We start from the raw sequence: 21189 nt of genomic DNA, 5'->3' as shown, positions 1-21189 counted from the left end.
AGGTGGAGGTTGCAATGAGCCAGGATCACACCACTGCATTCAAGCCTGAGCAACAAAGTGAGACCCCCCCCCCCAAAAAAAAAGAGAGTTCACTGTGACCCTGGCCCTGCCTCAGGGCCGTCCCCTGCTGCGGCCTCCTAGGTCCCCCACCCTGCGTCGACAACTGCTGGTGGCTGCAAAGAGGGGGATGAGCAGACATCACAACAGCCACCAAAGCTAAAGCTGGATGCACCCCCAACCCAGCGATTCCAGGGCTAGGGTGTGTCCTACAGACACAACCGCATGTGGGAGAGGGGCTCAGGACAGCAGCGTCGGCCACGTGAAGACGTGGAAGGAGTCTGAGTGTCGCTGCGGACACAATGCAGCTAAAGCAACAGCGGCACGGCTGGGCACAGGGGTGCTCTGCGGCGGCAAGACAGAGCAAAGATGGCCCCTCCATGACCCCGGCGACCCCAGATCCATGGGAGAGGCAGAGCAGGGAATGGAGGGTGCAGCCTCCACTGGTGCGAGAGGACGCTCACGGAATAGCTCTGCTCAGACTTTGTGGCCGTAGCTCCTCCCTCATGATGGGGCTGGGGGTGGGAGCCGGGGTGGGGAAGGAGAGCACGCTGTCTGCTCTTTTTTAGCTTTTATGTTTTGAACTTTGTGAATGAAGGTTTCAGTGCAAAAAAAAAAAAGAAAACAGGGAAATGACATGTGGCCCTGACTACCGGCCATGAGAGAAAATGATCTCAGGCCCTGAAGCCCCTCCCCGAAATGACTGTCCTGGGGACAACAAAGAGACCAAAGCACAGAAGTAATGTCCCCAGGTCCCTGGGGGTTCCCAAGCTTCTCTAGGCTGGGGCCGGCATGGCACTCATGGGCGAGGACGAGGCTGGGTGGGCACCAGCGGGCCACTGACCTCAGCGTGCTGGGCCATGGTGCTGGCCTCCACAGCGTAGATTTTCCGTGCTCCAGCTTGGGCGGCAAAAAACGACAGGATCCCAGAGCCACAGCCAACATCAAGAACGATCTGAGGGAGGAGTGGGAGGTGAGAGCGAGACATAGGAGGCGACGGTGATGGGGAGGTGACAGTGATCATAAGGGATGTGCACATCATGAGGCGTCTGTCTTCACTCTCAATGTTTGCCCTTTATGGGCTCTTGGTCAAAATGAAGCGAGAACTCAAGATGAGCCATGGGCCAGTCCTCCGGGAGGAGAAGCCCTGGGGAAGCTCCTGCTCGGCCCCAACCCTGTGGCCTGCAGGCCTCTGGATCGTCTGGGGCGAGTGACACGGGCCTCCCCTGGAAGCTCACTGGCAGTTGAAAAGCATTTTTCCGGGGCCTCCGCAGTTCTAGCATGGAGGAAAGGGGCCTGAGTTGTTGATGGCAGTGTCTCCCAGCTCCATGCTGACTCATGCCTGGAGAAGCAGCCCGTCTTGGCTGGGGCAGGTGAGCCGCCCAAGCCCTGGGGCTGGCTGGGCTCCCCGCAGGGCTACTGGCCCGTGGTGGTCACTCATGGCAGAGTCCAGGCCAGGGTCTGGGAGAATACACCACCTGTTCTGGATTTGTGGGATTGCTTCCACACGAGCAGACCAAGGACAGACATTCCTGGTGGTGACAGGCATGAGCTTTTGAAGGACAAATGCTCTGGGCACGGTGAGTGCCTGCAGGGGAAGCTGGGGTCAGGTGGGAAGGCCTCAGGGTACTGATCAGAGCTCCAGATGAACCAGGAAATGGATCTCCATCCTTGGGGAGCAGGAAGGGACTTCACCAACGGAGGACGTCCTTCCCAGACCTCAGCGGCCAGGAGGAGGCTCGGGATGGCCCTGCCAAGGCAGACACTCTTGTGTCAAGACAACTCCTCCCCAGGGCCCAGGGCCTACCATCCTCTGGGACGGTAAGCGATGCTAGGGGGGCATGACCCAGGCGCTGGATGAGGCAGATCCATGCAGATCCACGTGGAGAGATCCCCAAAATACTTGGAGGAAAAAAACAGGCTCCCATTTGATTCAAAAGAGAAAACAGGCCGGGTGCGGCGGCTCACACCTGTAATCTCAGCACTTTAGGAGGCTGAGGCGGACGAATTGCTTGAGGCCAGAAGTTTGAGACCAGCCTGGGCAACATGGCAGAACCCCATCTCTACTAAAAATACAAAAATTAGCCGGGCATGGTGGCACATGACTGTAATGCCAGCTACTTGGGTGGCTGAGGCACAAAAATTGCTTGAACCCAGGAGGCGGAGGCTGCAGTGAGCTGAGATTGTGCCACTGCATTCCAGCCTGGGTGACAGAGTGAGAATGTGTCTCAAAAAACCCCCCAAAAACAGAAAGAGAAAACAAAAATTCTGAGTAAGCCGGGTGCAGTGGCTCATGCCTGTAATCCAAGCACTTTGGGAGGCTGAGGTGGGTGGATCATGAGGTCAAGAGATCTAGACCATCCTGGCCAACATGGTGAAACCCTGTCTCTACCAAAAACACAAAAATCCGCTGGGCTTGGTGGTGTGCACCTGTAGTCCCAGGTACTCAGGAGGCTGAGGCAGGAGAATCGCTTGAACCCGGAAGGCGGAGGTTGCAGTGAGCCGAGATTGTGCCACTGCACTCCAGCCTGGTGACAAAGCAAGACTCCATCTCATAAAAAAAAACAAAAAAATAAAAAAATAAAAAAGGTAGACACCAAAAACTCTGGCAAATGGGATGAGAAGGGAATACATTATATATTTCTACTTTTTTTTTTTAAGACGGAGTCTTGCTCTCTTACCCAGGCTGGAGTGCAGTGGCACAATCTCGGCTCACTGCAACCTCCGCCTCCCAGGTTCAAGTGATTCTTCTGCCTCGGCCTCCTGAGTAGCTGGGACTACAGGTGCCTGCCACCATGCCCGGCTAATTTTTGTATTTTATTTTAGTAGAAATGGGCTTTTGCCATGTTGGCCAGGGTGGTCTCGAACTGCTAACCTCAAGTGATCCACCTGCCTCAGCCTCCCAAAGTGCTGGGATTACAGGTGTGAGCCACTGTACCTGGCTGATTTCTACTTTTGAATACAGACGCTCTGCTCTGTTCTCTCTCTTTAATCATGAGTGCACATTATTTGGTGATATCAAAAAGCTTATTTATTGTTTTTGAGGCAGGGTCTCGCACTTTGGCTCAGCCTGGAGAGCAGTACCCCAATCACAGCTCACCGCAGTTTCAACTTCCTAGGCTCAAATGATCCCCCTGCCTTGGCCTCCCAAAGTGCTGGGATTACAGACAGGTGTGAGCTACTCTGCCCAGCTCAATAAAATAATTGTAAAATATACGCTGATGTCTGCATGGGGAAAAATCTTGAAGAAGAGACCTCATACTGAGGGGTAGCGGCTGTCTTGGAGGGAACAGATAGAGGCCTCTCAAGCCTATAATGTACATGCTGTGTTGAGTTTATATATCAAATGCATTTGTTTTTCTTCCTTTTTGTTTTGTTTGTTTGTTTGTTTTTTGAGATGGAGTCTCGCTCTGTTGCCCAGGCTGGAGTGCAGTGGCACGATCTCAGCTCTCTGCAAGCTCTGCCTCCCGGGTTCATGCCATTCACCTGCCTCAGCCTCCTGAGTAGCTGGGACTACAGGCGCCCACCACCACGCCCAACTAATTTTTTTGTATTTTTTAGTAGAGACGGGGTTTCATCGTGTTAGCCAGGATGGTCTCGATCTCCTGACCTTGGGACCCGCCCGCCTCGGCCTCCCAAAGTGCTGGGATTACAGGTGTGAGCCACCGCGCCTGGCCTTGTTTGTTTGTTTTTTTTTAAGAGACAAGAGTCTCGCTCTGTCAACCAGGCTGGAGTGCAGTGGCAGAATCATAGCTTACTGCAGCCTCAAACTCATGGACTGAAGCGATCCTCCTGCCTCAGCCTCCGCAGTAGCTGAGATAAATGCATTTCTAATCTGAGAAAATTAAAGATAAAATCAATGAGCAAAGAAAAACAAAAACCGAGACAGAAGCAGAGAGGTGGGCACATGCGCGGGCCACTCACCTTGTCCTTGAAGTCGGTGTGGTTTTGCAGGATGGCGCGCTGGTAGGTGCCTGTCCGCACGTAGTCCTGCATCATGTTCTGCTGCTGGGACAGGTAGCCATAAAACTGGAACAGAGACACACCAATGGCACGGGGCACATGGTGGCACGAGGCAGCCAAGGCCCTGGCCAGCCCTGTGATAGAGCAAGGGGCCATCTAGGGCACAAACCTCCCTCGGGAGGTCGTGCACCCTCTGCCTGAGCCCCACTAGCAGCTCCAGGAGAGGGAGCAGGAAGCCAGAGGGCAGCCCCCAGGAGGACACCGCCACTATCACTGCAGCCGATGGCAACAGCTGGATGCCGCCTGGACCTGGAAGCCACCCAGGAGAACTCAAGATTTGCCACAGGCAGGGTTCTGGCATCGGGGGCCATCTGCCCCATCTTGAGGGCCCCAAAGAAGAGAAGCGGATCGAACAGAGCCCTAGAACTCAGAGCGCCAGGCAGGTGAGGTGTGGTGTCTCTCTGTAAGACAACGGGCGATCGGGAGGCAGCATGGCACCTGGGCAGGGGCACAGGCTTTGGCATCAGGCAGACCTGGCTTCCCATCTTGGCTCTGTTGCATAATAGCTGTGTGACTTGGAGCAAGTCACTTAACCTCTCTGAGCCTCAGTTTTCTCATCTGTAAAATGGGGACAATAATAGCACTTACCTCCTAGCGTTGTTGGGAGGGTCCAAGTGCTTCTGTGCATGTGACAGCGCTTAGACCAGGGCCTGGCATGCAGGGAGCGCTCAGGGCATTGCAACTGCTCTACCGTTATTCACAACGCCTGTGGCCCTGAGCTCCACCTGTGCTCAGATCCTTCCAGCAACCCTCTCAGGCAGGCACCTGCATCTCCGCTTCACAGATGAGGAAACTGAGGCCCAGCCAGCGGAGGAAACCTGCCCAAGGCTACATGGCCAGTAAGGGACAGAGCCAGGACGGGAACTTGGGTGGGCCTTCCCTATGCTGTGTGGCCTCCTGCGGGTATGTGGCAGGGGGGCTGCCAGGGGGAGGCGGCCTGGCTGAGGGGGAGTGCAACCCACCTGGAAGTACTGCACGGCAGAAGACTCCTCCGTCCGCTCGCTGAACACGGACCGCTCCAGGGTGTGGCCCCGGCAGGTTTTCAGGATGTTGTAGAAGGAACAGAAATCTGGAACAGGGAAGCCAAGTCACCGGGGGGCGGTCAGCAACCCAGCATGTGGCCATCTGGGAGGGAAGGTTCTGGATGGCCGTATGTCCTGACGTTTCTCCCTTGAACATATAGGGCTAGTGATTTCTCTTCCCCGAAAAACAATTTTCAAAGTTCAAAGAAAAGATGAAGGGCAGCCATGCCTGCACCCTGGTGACTGACATGAGAAGAGGGCAGGTAGCCTGCATGTGGGGCTGCTGTCTGGTGGGAGTGGGCCTGGGGATTCCTCACCAAAGGGCAGCTTGGTGAAGCTCTCTCAAGCACACGCCCACTGGCCCAGGAGTCAAAGCTCTGGCAAATAAGCCCAAGTCCACCCAGAAGCTCAGGGCAGCATCTGTGTGGGGGCAGCAGACACTGCAATGTCCAGTAAGAGGGGACTGGACAAACGCCAGGGGCACAGAAAAGCACAGTAGAGGCCAGGTGCAGTGGCTCATGCCTGTAATCCCAGCACTCTGGGAGGCTGAGGTGGGAGGCTGAGGTGGGCAGATCAGTTGTCAGGAGTTCCAGACCAGCCTGGGCAACATAACAAGACCCTGCCTCGTTAAAAAACAAAAACAAAAACAAGAAATAAAAAATTAAGAAAAGCATGGCAGAGAATCACCAATCACCACCCTTCTCAGAGATGCAATGGTATGTGGCCCTTTAAAGCAGGCTCTATCTATTTGGCTGGGCACAGTGGTTCTCAACTGTAATCCCAGCACATTGGGAGGCTGAGGCGGGTGGACTGCTTGAGCCCAGGAGTTTAAGAGGCCAGCCTGGGCAACATAGCAAGACCCTGTCTCTACAAGAAATAATAAGCCAGGCATGTTGGCTTATGCCTGTAATCCTAGCACTTTGGGAGGCTGAGGCGAGTGGATCACTTGAGGTCAGGAGTTCGAGACCAGCCTGGCCAACATGGTGAAACCCTGTCTCTATTAAAAATACAGAAATTAGCCAGGGGTGGTGGCGGGCACCTGTAATCCCAGCTACTCAGGAGGCTGAGGTGGGAGAATCATTTGAACCCGGGAGGTGGAGGTTGCAGTGAGCCAAGATTGTGTGACTGCACTCCAGCCTGGGCAACAGAATGAGACTCTGTCTCAAAATAAAATTAAAATTAAAATTAAAATAAAATAAAATAAAATAAAATAATGCTATATTTATTAACATAGAATAATAGCCACTAAATTATATCAAGTAAAAACCAAAACAATATTTAAAAGACAATCTCTTTAAAAATTAAAAGACACGGTCAGGCATGGTTGCTCACACATGTAATCCTAGCACTTTGGGAGGCGGAGGCAGGCGGATTACCTGAGGTCAGGAGTTCAAGACCAGCCTGGCCAACATGGTGAAACCCCCGTCTCTACTAAAAATACAAAAAAAAAATCTGGGTACAGTGGCACGTGCCTGTAATCCCGGCTACTCAGGGCGCTGAGGCAGGAGAATCGCTTGAACCTGGGAGACGGAGGTTGCGGTGAGCCGAGATCGCGCCACTGCACTCCAGCACTCTAGCCTGGGTGACAGAGCGAGACTCCGTCTCAAAAACAATGAAAAGACACAGTTCGGGATGAGCAAGTTCTGGAGATGGGCGGTAGTGACAGTTGCACAACAATGTTAATGTGCTGCTTGCTACCAACCTACACACTTCAAAAGGGTTAAAATGATCAAATTTTGTTATGTAGATTTTAGCACAACTTTTAAAAACTGACAGAACTGAAATAAAAAATATTAAAATACAAATAGTCTTAAGAGTAACGGCCGGGTGCAGCGGCTCATGCCTGTAATCCCAGCACTTTGGGAGGCTGAGGCGGGTGGATCACTTGAGGCCAGGAGTTTGAGACCAGCCTGGGCAATATGAAAAACTCCATGTCTACTATATTAAAAACACAAAAATTAGCCAGGCATGGTGGCACACACATGTAGTCCCAGCTACGCGGGAGGCTGAGGCATAAGAATCGCCTGAACCCGGGAGGTGGAGGTTGCAGTGAGCCAAGATAGCACCACTGAACTCCAGCCTGGGCAACAGAGTGACACTCTTTCTCAAAAAAAAAAAAAAAAAAAAAAAAAGGGGGCTGGACGCGGTGGCTCACATCTGTAATCCCAGCACTTTGGGAGGCTGAGGCGGGCGGCTCACTTGAGGCCAGGAGTTCAAGACCAGCCTGGGCAACACAGTGAAAACCCATCTCTACAAAAAATTAGCCAGGCGTGGCAGCTTCCCCCAAGGGAAGATGGCCCCAAGCGCTCAGGCTGCCCAAGGTACATCTGGGTCACTGCACAACCACCTTGAGACAAGGGGGAGGCCGGCAGTGGCTCATGGGCAGGCAGCCTCTCCACCTCCAGCTGTCCTCGCACCAGCACCTGTGTCAACCACTGGACTCACTTCAGGTCTCTGGTAACCAAGCCTGCGGTGGGACCTTCAGACCATCTCCAGCCCTGGGCATTCCTGGACACCTCTCTGCTACCCTGGCTGCATCCACCTGGGGTTCTCCCACCCCTAGTCAGGAATCTTGTGTCCACCTGTGCCCCCAAGGTGGGTTGGTTAGGCCCTTCTGGTGGCTTCTCTGCGCCCTGAGCAAACTCTTCCTGCCTCTAGGACCTCGCCTCACTCCATCCCCTAAACTCCAGTCACAGCTGGCCCAGGGCTGGCCACTGCCAGAGAGACTGGTCCCAGGTGGTCAGGATGGGCCTCTTGGAGGTGGGGACATAGAAGCCAAGCCCCAAAAGACCCGGAGGAGCCGGTGAGGGAGGGTCTGGGATCCAGGGTCTGCCCAGGCCAGAGTGTATTCTGGGCATACCTGCATGTGGGAATGCGGTTTTGAGGGCAGCAGAGCCTTCTTAAGGATGCACGGGCCACCCCTTAGCCAGGCTCTACGCCCCTGCCCACCAGGGCTCTGGGCGCTCTGGGCTGGTGTCACCGGAATGGAAGGAGGGCCACGTACCGTTGGGTGTGGCGAACTGGATGAGGACACTGTTGCAGCCCAGGGTGATGATGAAGGACTGCTTGCCCACACGGCTGCACTCTGTCTCTCGGGACACTGAGCACTTAAAGACACACACATCTTCATCTATGAGAGAAGACAGGCTGGCGTGAGCGGTGCAGCCCTGTCGGCTGCCTTCTTTTGAGCCTGGGTCCCTGTCGTCCTCCTGCTGCCTCCCCTTGGTGCCCCCAGATTCTTCCAGAGTGCCACAAAACCACCCTGGCAGCATTGCCGGGTGCCCTGACTGCCCAGCCCACATTGAAGACAAGGGAGCGACTGATCAGACAGCAGGAACACAGCCTGTGTCCTCAGGATGATCAGGGCTGAGACGGGCACGGTGAAGGCTGAGGTGGGCAGACAGGGCCACAAGGCATGGTGCTGGCCCACAGGAACTCAGAGCTGGAGCTGCCTCTGCCCTGCTCGGCTGAGCCCTTCTGTTCTTGGATGGGCGCAGTGCAGTGACTGCATGTGGCCAGTGGAGTCAGACCGCTGGGTTCACACCCCATCCACGCCATTTGTTCACTGTGACACAGGCATGTCCCTCAGCCTCTCTGGAACTGGGGTTCTCACCATCAGATGGGGCTAATGGCGGGGCAGTGGTCTAGTGAATTAGGACACTGTCTCCCTGTACCCGTCATGATAGCTGTTACCAGTCATTCATTCCACAAACCTGCAGCCACTCCACTCCAGCCAAATGGTGAAACTTAGCGATGCCAGGAACAGGCCGGCCCAATCAGGCACTGTGCCCCTGCCTGCCGTACTGCAGTGGGACAGGTGCATCATCTGTAGTATTCTTGGCAAAAATGTTTGCCCTAGTCCCATCTTCAAGGGACAATAGAAAAGGACAAGTTGTGGGGCAGGCTACAGGACAACCAGCGTGGTCTCCTTGAACAGGCCAATGTCAGGAAAGACCAAAACAGTGGGAGCTATTCCAGAGTGCAGGAGACAAGAAAGAGGGGAGTGCCCAATGCAATGCAAAGTGGGACCCTGGGCTGGAGCCGAATGAAAAATGTTTTTAAAAGTTATACAGGACAACTGGGGAGGCTGGGCCCACACCTCTAATCCCAGCACTTTGGGAGGCCAAGGCAGGAGGATCACTTGAACCCGGGAGCTGGAGATCAGCCTGGGCAGCATAGCAAGACCCCATCTCTAAAAAAAAAATTAAAAATTAGGCAGGCATGGTGGCATGCGCCTGTTGTCTTAGGGACTCAGGAGGCCGAGGCTACAGTGAGTCATGACTGTGCCACTGCATTCCAGCCTGGGTGACAGAGCAAGACCTTGTCTCAAAAAAATAAATAAAGGACAACTGGGGAGCTGGACAGAGTGGCTCACACCTGTGGTCCTAGCTACTTGGGAGGCTGAGGTGGGAGGATCACTTGAGCCCAGGAGGTTGAGGCTGTAGTGAGCTATGATGGTGCCACTGCACTCTAGTCTAGGCAACAGAAGTGAGATCCTATTAAAAAAAAAAAAAAGACAACTAGGGAAATGTGAGTGTGGACTACATATTCCATAATTTTAAGTTATTTGGATGTGACAATGGTATTGTGGTTTTGTAGAGAAATGCATATTTTCTTAGAAAACATATGCGGAAGTATTTATGGCAAATTCCCATGACGTCAGTAGCTTGCTTTTGAATAGCCCATCACAACAACAACAACATGAGTGCAAATATGGCAAAGTGTTCTCAATCACCCTGAATAGCCAAAACAGTCTTGAAAAAGAATGAAGTTGGAGGATTCCCATGTCTCAATTTCAAATTTTACTATGAAGGTACAGTAGTGAAAACAGTGTAGTGGTACTGGCAAAAGAAACGAGACACAGATCAATGGAACAGAATCAGAGTCCAGAAATAAACCCTTATACTTATCCTCAATTGATTTTTGATAAGGATGCCAAGAACATTCAATGGGGAAAGAATAGTGTCTTCAACAAACACTGTTGAGAAAACTGGATAACCACAGAGAAAAGAATGAAGTTAAACCCCTACCTCACACCATATACAAACAAAACAGAACTCAAATGGAGCAATGACCTAAATATAAGAGCTAAAACAAGAAAACTCTTAGGAGAACTATTTGCAAATCATCTATTGTTAAGTATTTAGCGTCCAGAATATATAAAAAACTATTTTAGGGTCAGGCACGGTGGCTGACACCTGTAATCCCAGTACTTTGGGAGTCGGGCAGATTACTAGAACCCAGGAGTTTGAGACCAGCCTGGGCAACATGGTGAAATCCCATCTCTACTAAAAATATAAAAATATTAGTCAGGTGTAGTGGCATGCACCTGTAGTCCCAATTACTTGGGAGGCTGAGATGGGAGAATCACCTGAGCCCAGGAAGTTGATACTGCAGTGAGCAGAGATGGCAACGCTGCACTCTAGCCTGGGTGACAAGAATAAGAGCATGTCTCAAAAAAAAAAAAAAAAAAAAAAGTCTGGGCACAGTGGCTCACGCCTGTAATCCCAGCACTTTGGGAGGGCAAGATGGGTGGATCACAAGGTCAGGAGATCAAGACCATCCTGGCTAACACAGTGAAACCCTGTGTCTACTAAAAATACAACAAAACAAAACAAAACATAACAAAACAAAATTAGCTGGGCATGGTGGCAAGCACCTATAGTCCCAGCTACTCAGGAGGCTGAGGCAGGAGAATCGCTTGAACCCGGGAGGTGGAGCTTGCAGTGAGCCAAGATCACACCACTGTACTCCAGCCTGGGCAACAGAGTAAGACTCCATCTCAAAAAAAAAAAAAAGAAACAACAATTATTTTGTATCTATTTTTATTATATTTATTTTTTGAGATGGAGTCTCACTCCATCACCCAGCCTGGAATGCAGTGGCACAATTTTGGCTTGCTGTGACCTCTGCCTCCCAGATTCTAGGGATTCTCCTGCCTCAGCCTCCCAAGTAGCTGGGGGACTACAGGTGTGCGCCACCACGTCCAGCTTATTTTTGTAGTTTTCGTAGAGATGGGGTTTCACCATGTTGGTCAGGCTGGTCTTGAGCTCCTGAGCTCAAGTGCTCTGTCTGCCTCGGCGTCCCAAAGTGCTGGGATTACAGAGGTGAGCCACTGTGCTCGGCCTATATATTTTCTTGAGACAGATTCTTGATCTGTTGCCCAGGCTGGAGTGCAGCAGCACTATCTTGGCTCACTGTTGCGCAACCTCTGCCTCCTGAGTAGCTGCGTTCAAGTGATTCTTATGCCTCAGCCTCCTAAGTAGCTGGGATTACAGACATGCATCATCACACCCAGTAATTTCTGTATTTTTGGTAGAGATGGGGTTTTGTCATGTTGGCCAGGCTGGTCTTGAAGTCCTAGCCTCGTGTGATCTGTCCGCCTCGGCATCTCAAAGTGCTGGGATTACAGGCATGAGCCACTGGGCTGGGCCAAGAACTTTTTTAACTCAACAACAAAGAGATAGCCAGGGCCAGGCACAGGCTCATGCCTGTAATCCCAGCACTTTGGGAGGCCAAGATGGGAGGATAACTTGAGGCCAGGAGTTCAAGGTCAGCCTGGGCAACATAGTAAGACCCCATCTCTATCGCTACAAAAAAATTAACAAAATTAGCCGGGCATGGTGGTGCATGCCTGAGATCCCAGCTACTCGGGAGGCTGAGGTGGAAGGATTGCTTGAGCCTGGGAGCTCAAGGCTGCAGTTAGCTATGACTGTGCCTGTGAACAGCCACTGCACTCCAGCCTGGGCAACATAGAAAGACTCCACCTCTTTAAAAAAACAAAAACAAAAACAAACAAACAAACAAAAAGCTGGCCAAGCGCAGTGGCTCATGCCTGTAATCCCAGCGCTTTGGGAGGCTGAGGCGGGCAGATCACCTGAGGTCAGGAGTTCAAGACCAGCCTGGTCAATGTGGCAAAACGCCGTCTCTACTAAAAACACAAAAATTAGCCAGACATGATGGCGGGTGCCTGTAGTCCCAGCTACTCAGGAAGCTGAGACAGGTAGAATTGCTTGAATCAGGGAGGTGGAGGTTGCAGTGAGCTGAGATAGCACCACTGCACTTTAGCTTGGGCAACAGAGCGAGACTCTGTTTCAAAAAAAAAAAAAAAGTCCGGGTGCAGTGGCTCACACCTGTAATCCCAGCACTTTGGGAGGCCGAGGCGGGTGGATCACAAGGTCAGGAGATCGAGACCATCCTGGCTAACACAGTGAAACCCCGTCTCTACTAAAAATACAAAAAATTAGCCGGCTGTGGTGGCGGGTGCCTGTAGTCCCAGCTACTCAGGAGGCTGAGGCAGGAGAATGGTGGGAACCTGGGATATGGAGCTTGCGGTGAGCCGAGATCACGCCACTGCACCCCAGCCTGGGCGACAGAGCCAGACTCATCTCAAAAAATAAAAACAAAAACAAAACAAAGCAAAAAAAACCAACAGACACTCGTATGCAAGCATTCACAGCAGTACTTATTCACGACAGATACAAGATAGAAATACAACCCAAATGTCCATAAACTGACAAACAGATAAACAAAGATGGCTTATCTATAAAATGAAACATTATTCAGCCATAAAAATAAAGGAAGCACTGAGCCATGCTACAACATGAATGAACAGCAGAAACATCATGCCGAAAGAAGCCAGACACAAATGATTCTATTTATATGAAATATTCATAGAAGGCACACTGCTGGTGGCTGAGAGCTGGGAGAAGGCAGGAATGGGGAGCAACTGCTTAATGGATGTGGGGTCTCCTTTTGGGGTGACAAACATATTTTGGGAGTAGATAAAGGTGATTGTTATGCAACATTGTAAAAGGGCTAATTTCATGTTATAAAACAACAGCTCTTGACCTCCCAGGCTCAAGCCATCCTCCCACCTCAGCCTCCCGGGTAGCTGGAACCTCACGCACATGCCACCACCCCTGGCTAATTTTGTTTATTTTTTTGTAGAGATGAGGGTCTCACTATGTTGCCCAGGCTAGTCTGAAACTCATGGGGCTCAAGTGATCCTCTCACCTTGGCCTCCAAAGTGCTGGGATTACAGGTGTGAATTTTGTTTCAATAGAAAATGAAAAATGGGCCAGGCGTTGTGGCTCACGCCTGTAATTCTAGCACTTTGGGAGGTGGGCAGATCACTTGAACCCAGGAGTTTGAGACACACCTGTCCAACATGGCAAAACCCCGTCTCTACTAAAAATACAAAAATTAGCAAGGCATGATGGCGGGTGCCTGTAATCCCAGCTACTCAGGAGGCTGAGGCAGGAGAATTGCTTGAACCTGGGAGGTGGAGGTTGCAGTGAGCCGAGATGGCACCACTGCACTCCAGCCTGGACGACAGAGTGAGACTCCATCTCAAAAAAAAAAAAAAAAAAAAAAAAAAGAAAAGAAAAGAAAAAGAAAACTGTTCCTAACTGACGAGTCCAGGTATGAGGGCCTACAGATACGAGACCTGAAGGGCAGCTCCCCGGCCGCACCCAGCCAGTCCTGCCGGACTCTCTCCCACCCCAGGAGCCAGGTGCCACCCTCCTGAGAGGGCAGGGCATGGAGGAACCTCCTGAGCCCTGCCAGGAGGGTGTCAGCAGGCCACTGCCCCAGACTCACAGCCTCACTACACCCACAGAGGCCCAAGATAAAGTGCTCCCAGCTGTAGGTGGGTCCCAGGAAGGGACATCCAACCTTGGCATGGTGCCCACACTCATACCCGTCCTGGGGCAGGAGATACTGTTGATCTGTTGGCCACACCTGGGCGACAGCAAGTGGGCCCAGGGAGGCCTGTTTACCAAGCAGCCTGGCAACTCGACGTTGCCTGACGCGCCCCTCTCTGACCTGGCGCCAGGCAGGCAACTACAGGACCTGTGGCCAAGTTAAGCCTGGCTGTGCCCAGCCAGGGCTAGGGCTGGGCTTGGGCCAAAGATGCCAGGGCTGAGGGCAAGTGGATCGCTTCATCACAGCAGCAGCTGCTAAAGCACGCGGAGCCGGCAGCTTCTCAAAGTCACAGCTTTATCCCCAAGTTAGTCCCTGGCACACAGAAGACACCTGGGAAATACTGACAAACCAAAAAAAAAAAAAACAAGCTAAACCATGTTCCTCTCTTTGTTCAGGAGACTCCCGAGCTTCTGAGCTCTGTGCCCATCATTCCTCATGGCTCTCCCCGCCTCGGCCCCTCCCCATGGACACACTCAACCCTCTTGTCCCTACATGGGCCAGGCCCCAGGCCTCTGCACATGCTGTTCCCACTTTCTCCCTTCCTCTCCCCTCCCTCTGCTACTATGGGTCCAGTGGGCCATCGCACACCTGGCCCAGGGTCGCCTCTGAGTAGGCAGGGAATGCACAGCCTGTCTCCTGGCTTGCGAACAGCACCCCAGGAGGAGGGTAGAAGGGAGCCTTGGGGCCCGGGACGCACAGGCGTCTGGATCCAGCAGTGGTAATTCAGTGCTCGCCACAGATGCAGCCCTGCCCGCAGGAAACTCACTGTGGCATCCTCTCAAGGCCAACAACCACCTCCCAAAGCGGCCATTCAGCTGGGGAGGAGCAGTATGGAAGCCGCGGAAGGGGGCAGGACCCCAGGATTCAGAAAGGCCCTCTATGTTGGCCTCTAGAGACGAATCCAAAAAGCACCACTGTTGCGGCATCAGCCGGCGCATGTTGGGGACTGTGTGCACATGGCCCGGAGAGGTGGGGGACAGGCTGCAGGGCTAGCAGGCAAGGGTGACCAAAAAGCAGACTCTAGAGCCAGGAGGCCATGGTGAGTTCAGGCCAATTGAGGCCAGGCCACAGCTGGGGTATCTTTTTTTTTTTTGAGACTAAATCTCACTCTGTCGCCTAGACTGGAGTGCAGTGGCACAATCTCAGCTCACCGCAACCTCCATCTCCCGGGTTCCAGCGATTCTCCTGTCTCAGCCTCCCGAGTAGCTGGGATTACAGGCATGCACCACCACACCTGGCTAATTTTTGTATTTTTATTAGAGACAGGGTTTCTTTTTTTTTTTTCTTTTTTTTGAGACGGAGTCTCACTATCTCCCAGGCTGGAGTGCAGTGGCGCAATCTTGGCTCACTGCAGGCTCCACTCCCTGGGGTTCACGCCATTCTCCTGCCTCAGCCTCCCGAGTAGCTGGGACTACAGGCGCCCGCCACCTCGCCTGGCTAATTTTTTTTGTATTTTTAGTAGAGACGGGGTTTCACCGTGTTAGCCAGGATGGTCTCGATCTCCTGACCTCGTGATCTGCCTGCCTCAGCCTCCCAAAGTGTTGGGATTACAGGCGTGAGCCACCGCACCCAGCCTAGAGACAGGGTTTCACCTCGTTGACCAGGCTGATCTCGAACTCCTGATCTCAGGTGATTCACCCACCTTGACCTCCCAAAGTGCTGAGATCACCGGTGTGAGCCACCGTACCCGGCCCAGAGCTAGGATTTCTTTACCCTACAGTAAAAGGAAAGGGACTGGGATCTCCAGGTGGAGTCTCCAACGGGGAACGTAAAGAACACAAACCCGGACTGAGCATTATGCTTCGGCCACCCCTGGACCCAGCCTGGGGCTACTTGCTGGCCTGCCACACTGCAGTCGGCCCTGATGAAGCTCTGGGGCCAAGGGAGGAGGGGCTGGAACTGCAGGGAAGGGGGTAGAAAAATTGCCCCATCTTTGAGGCAGCCTTTCTTGCTCCCCAGGAAGCAGCCCTCCACCATGTGAATCCAGGTCACAAACCCCCAGTTGCCATGAGCCAGGCCTGCCCACACCCTGCGGAGGCTGGGATGTCACATGACATAAGAGTGACAACACTCTAACGGCCAGGCTTTGTTCCGGTGCCTTATGTCGACCTCGTGTTTCCTCTTCTCAACACTTCTGGGAGTATCTACTCTCACTATGCCCTTATTTGCTCAGAGAGGTTAAGTGTCTTGCTCAAGGTCACACAGAAAGAGTGGCCGAGGTGACTGGCACCGGCATCCCTATTCCTCACCAATGCACCACCCAATGTCTCTGAGCTATCAGGCCTTGGCTGACTTTCTGTGTAAAGGACCAGACAGTAAATATTGTGTGCTTCCTGGGGAATCTGATCTCTGCTGGGGAATCTGATCTTTGCTACAATGATTCTATTCTGCCTTGCAGCAGACAATATGTAAACAAATGAGCACGGCTGTGTGCCCATAAAGCTTCATTTGCAAAACCCGGAAGGATTACAGGTGCAGAGCAGAGGCTGGACCCTCAGCATCCTCGCCACCCACTTCCCTATCTGCTCACCAGGCACTCGGCAATGGAGACACACTCCCCATCCTAGAGGCGGTGAGGACAGCCGAGTGGCAGACTGACAGAGATCCCCAAGTGGTGGACTCTGTAGGTGCCTGGAGGTGGCACCTGACCCAGCCTGGGAAGGAGACTGGGGACAGATCTGCCAGTAAGGGGAAGAGTGCAGGAAGGCAGGGAAACAGGGGTGGCCCAGACAGTGTGGTGAGCCCTGGGAGGCTGCTGGGACAGACCTCCAAGCAACGTGGGTTGATGTGGGTAAGGGCGCTGTGGAGGGACTGCAAGAGGCCCCAGTAGACTGGTGGCTCGGCTCTGGGCAGCACTGGGAGGGATCTTGCGCAGGGTGGGGAGAGACCCACCATCACACAGGATAGGGAAGGAGACAAGGGCTATGGCTGGCCAGGCAGGAGGCAATGGGGATGGGGAAGAGGGCAGCTCTTGGGGGACCGGCTGCTGTTCCCCACCTGCCTTAGAGTCAGCATGCTGCACATCCCCTCCTTATTGGCCCCCCAGGGCAGCAGAATCTGGGTGACTCTAAGGTATAAGGATTCCCTAGCCCCAGACTTGAAGAAAATACACTAGAGAATGGTGGGCGGGGCAGCAAGCAGCTCCATGGCAGCCCTGGGTCCCAGCATGCAGGAGGGTCTTGGAAGAACAGGGAGACGTCTCTCAAGGGTCTCACTGAGCAGATGGTGCCGGGCGACACACCATGCCTCAGCCACCTCCCAGTCCACCCTTCAAGCCGCACAGTGTCTAACACAACCCGCCTGCTTCACACCGCCCCACGGTTCCCCAGCACCTTCTGGAACCAGCCCCCTGCCAATGTCCGCAGTCTCACTGCTGCCCCCTGGGTCACTCCAGCCAAACCTCGCTGGCCTTCAACACTCTCTCCCGGTCAAGATCATGGGCAGAGGTTCTCTCTGGCCTCTGATGCTCCTTAGAGATCACCCTCCCTTCTTCCCGCTTCCTTGTCACCTCCTCCTAGAGGTCCTCCAGCATTTCCCGGACAAGCCCTCACTGCCTGGCAGCTCCTTATTTAACGCCTACCTGACAGCCCCACAAAGCGCAGATCCAGGGCTCTGGGCATGACCCACACAGTACCTAGCACACAAGGGGCACTCATGGGTACTGACCAGAATGCCCTCCCCGGGATAGGGGCAGGGGCAGCCCAGCCTCTTCCCTAAGCACAGGGGGCAGTGGGTTCAGGGGTCCAGGTGTCCAAGTCGGAATGCTAGCCTGCCCTCACTGTGAGCATGGCCTTGATTGGGGAAGTGGCTTCACCACGCAGAGATGTTTAGCATCAGGTGGCCACACAGCAGCACTATTTGTTCACCTCCTTCCCCTCCCCCTTGCTTCCAGAAAGCAACGGAACAAGCAGGGGGTCTTTGGGCCCTTGAGGCTCGTTAGACCTGGGTCAGGGGGACCTGGAGTCCCTTCAAACCTCCCATCCCTAGGCCGGGCACAGTGGCTTGCGCCTGTAATCCCAGCACTTTGGGAGGCCAAGGCAGGTGGATCGCTCGAGGCCAGGAGTTTGAGACTAGTCCGGCCAACATGGTGAAACCTCATCTCTACCAAAAATACAAAAATCAGCCAGGAGTGGTGGTGGGCACCTGTAATCCCAGCTACTTGGGAGGCTGAGGCACGAGAATAATTTGAACCTGGGAGGCGGAGGTTGCAGCGAGCAGAAATCACGCCACTGCACTCCAGCCTGGGTGATAGAGCGAGACTCTCTCAAAAAGAAAAAAAAAGAGAACCTCCCATGCTGTCGTGACATCAGGGCCACATTCTTTGGCAGATAGAGAACAAGGAGGCCAGCTGGGAACAGTGGCTCCCGCCTGTAATCCTAACACTTTGGAAAGCTGAGCGGGGAGGATCACTTGAGCCCAGGAGTTTGAGACCAGCCTGGGTAACATAGTGAGACCCCATCTTCTACAAATAATAATAAAAAAATTAGCTGGGCATGGTGATGCGCACCTGTAGTCCCAACTATGTGGGAAGTTGTGGCAGGAAAATCCCTTGAGCCTGGGAGGTCAAGGCTGCAGTGAGCTGAGATCGTGCCACTGCACTCCAGCCTGGGCGAGAGTGAGACCCCATTTCAAGAAGAAAAAAAAAGAGAGAGAGAGAGAGAAAAAAAACACAAGGAGGTGGAGGGCAAGAAGAAAAGCAGCAGCAGCTCGGGGGGAGAAAGGCCACATTTCAAGCTCTTGCATCTCCAGGGCGAACACAACTGTAGCCACCAAATGGAGGAATAATTAAAGCTATTTATTTCGGCAGACCTGGGGCGGGGGAGTAGCTGGTAGCCGTAGAAGCCGTTGTCCAAATGGTATGTCTTTTATTAAATCGCCTCCTGCTGCCAAAGACAACATGGGCTCTTCACCTTCCAGAGGAAAATATTCCCGATCAAAGGAGGAGAGTTAGGTAAAAAGAGGGAGACACCCCGACCCCCCGTGGCCAACTCCCATCCCACAGGCACGGAAAAAAAAACACGCTTTCTGAAGCCTACTCAGCTGGCATCTCTTTGCTCAGCCTGCTCTGCCCGGACCACATGCAGGCACAGAGGACCTGGCGGTGAACCAGAGAGCCACCCCCGGCCCTCCCATGCTGGGAGTCCACAGTGGGAGGCAGACAGCACCCAGCAGGGCAGTGAGGAGACAGACAACAGGAACTGGCAGTAAGCACTGAGAGGAGGGAAAGCACGGAAGCTGATGCATGCGGACCAGGCCCAATTCAGATTCCAGGCAGACTCGGGAGGAGGCGACACCTGAGCCAGGCCCCACTGCCCTGGCAGAAGTGACCTTGTTTCCAAACTGGGAACCAGAAGCTTCCCCCCATTCCTGTGTGGCTTGGCGCCCATGTGCCCAAGAGGCGGCAGAGATGACCCTAGGGTCACCCAGCAGGGAGGTGGCTGAAAGGATGGGCTTTGGCATCAAGGAGGACTTGAGTTTATCAAGGAGGGACTGGGTTCAGGGCCGAACCCACTGTTCTCCAGCCCTGGCCTTGGCTTCCTCATCTGTCCAACCGCCACCCTGACACATCCCAAAGGGTGAGGTGACATAACCCACGTGGAGGGCCTGACAGCCCGGCCCCAGGGCACCATCCTGGAACTTCACTAGGTCAGAGTCCACATGCAGCAGAGTCTGGCAGGGCTTGGATCCCCCCGAACTAGCACCTGCCTTCACCCCTGGCCTCAGGAGCCCCATCTATAAAATGGGCACAATGACAGGGGGCGGTGGCTCACGCCTGTAATCTCAGCCCTTTGGGAGGCCAAGGCAGGCGGGTCACAAGGTCGGGAGATCGAGACCATCCTGGCTAACACGGTGAAACCCTATCTCTACTAAAAATACAAAAAATTAGCCGGGCGTGGTGGCGGGTGCCTGTAGTCCCAGCTACTCAGGAGGCTGAGGCAGGAGAATCACTTGAAGCCAGGAGGCGGAGGTTGCAGTGAGCCGAGATCGCACCACTGCACTCCAACCTGGGGGAGAGAGTAAGACTCTGTCTCAAAATAAAATAAAATAGGCACAGTGGGGGCAGTGGCTCACGCCTGTAATCCCAGCACTATGGGAGGCCGAAGCAGGTGGATCATGTGAGGTCAGGAGCTCGAGACCAGCCTGGCCAACATGGTGAAACCCCGTCTCTACTCAAAATATAAAATTAGCCAGGCATGGTGGTACACGCCTGTAATCCCAGCAACTTGGGAGGCTAAGGCAGGAGAATCACTTGAACCTGGGAGGCAGAGGTTGCATTCCACTCCAACCTGGGCAAAAAGAGCAAAGCTCCATCTGAAAAAAATAAAAATAAAAATAAAGAAATAAAAATAAAAATAAATAAATAAAATGGGCAGGGCCGGGAGTGTTGGCTCACGCCTGTAATCCCACCACTTTGGGAGGCTGAGGCGGGTGGATCACCTGAGGTCAGGAGTTTGAGACCAGCCTGGCCAACATGGTGAAACCCCATCTTTACCGAAAAATACAAAAAATTAGCCAGACATGGTGGCGGGCACCTGTAATCCCAGCTACTCAAGAGGCTGAGGCAGCAGAATCGCTTGAACCCAGGAGGCAGAGGTTGCAGTGAGCAGAGATCGTGCCATAGCACTCCAGCCTGGGCAACAAGAGCAAAACTCTGCCTCAAAAAATAAAATAATATAAATAAAATAGGCACAAAATGGGGATGAAAACCCCTCCCTGCAGTGAGGATTCCTAGGTAATGGAGGGAGCGGGAGGTGTTAAGTACTTCATAAACAAGAGCAGCTGCTGTTACCATCATCAGCAACAGATCAATGCCAGCCTCGGAAGAGAATCCCAAACCCCAGAACCCTAACCCGGCCTGGCCTCCCTCTCCTGCCGTAACCTGAGTCGGATCCTCCGATGTCGTCCTCGGAGAAGCTCTGGAGCAGCTGTTCCACCGTGCTGCCCAGCCCCGGGTATCTGAGGACCATGAGGTCACCCTGGGCTCCTCTGGCGCAGCCCTGGCCTCTGGGCGAATCCCAACCCCACTCCAGCACCGGAGCTGGGTGTCCAGGAGCCCTGCAGCCATGGCCCTGAACGGGCACTGCCCCAGCACATCAGAACTATGTCTGAGCAACTGATCAAAAACTTCCGGCCCAGAAATCCCTTTGCAGGGCCTTATGTATGCTACAAGCTCTACTTGCAGAGATACACCTGGATCTGAATGCCCCCAAAGCAGAAAACCGAAATATCCATCAATTAATCAAAGACTGAATAAATGAAGATGTGGCAAATTAAAAGAAATCAATTTCCATCGGTACACACCGACATGTTAAGTGATCGAGCCACAAGGTAAGGCACAGAGTGGTGTAAAACCTATGCACCATAGGTGTACAGATGGGCG

At 53.2% G+C, this 21189-nt stretch overlaps 1 protein-coding gene across 2 annotated transcripts in view; it reads right to left on the bottom strand.

Moving 5' to 3' along the window:
- Positions 1-21189, bottom strand: part of CARM1 (coactivator associated arginine methyltransferase 1) — a 51890-nt gene that overhangs the window by 10261 nt on the left and 20440 nt on the right. For both annotated transcript variants that reach the window (XM_055371743.2, XM_055371744.2), the window contains exons 2-5: positions 8107-8232; positions 5043-5149; positions 3982-4086; positions 902-1012 (exon numbers count right to left, since the gene is read on the bottom strand). In XM_055371743.2, coding sequence (XP_055227718.1) covers positions 902-1012; positions 3982-4086; positions 5043-5149; positions 8107-8232 — 449 coding nt within the window. The remainder of the gene's footprint in view (positions 1-901; positions 1013-3981; positions 4087-5042; positions 5150-8106; positions 8233-21189) is intronic.

Source organism: Gorilla gorilla, chromosome 20 (genome assembly GCF_029281585.2).
Source record: "Gorilla gorilla gorilla isolate KB3781 chromosome 20, NHGRI_mGorGor1-v2.1_pri, whole genome shotgun sequence".
Lineage (NCBI taxonomy): Eukaryota > Metazoa > Chordata > Mammalia > Primates > Hominidae > Gorilla > Gorilla gorilla.
This window is presented reverse-complemented; position numbering and strand designations above follow the sequence as displayed.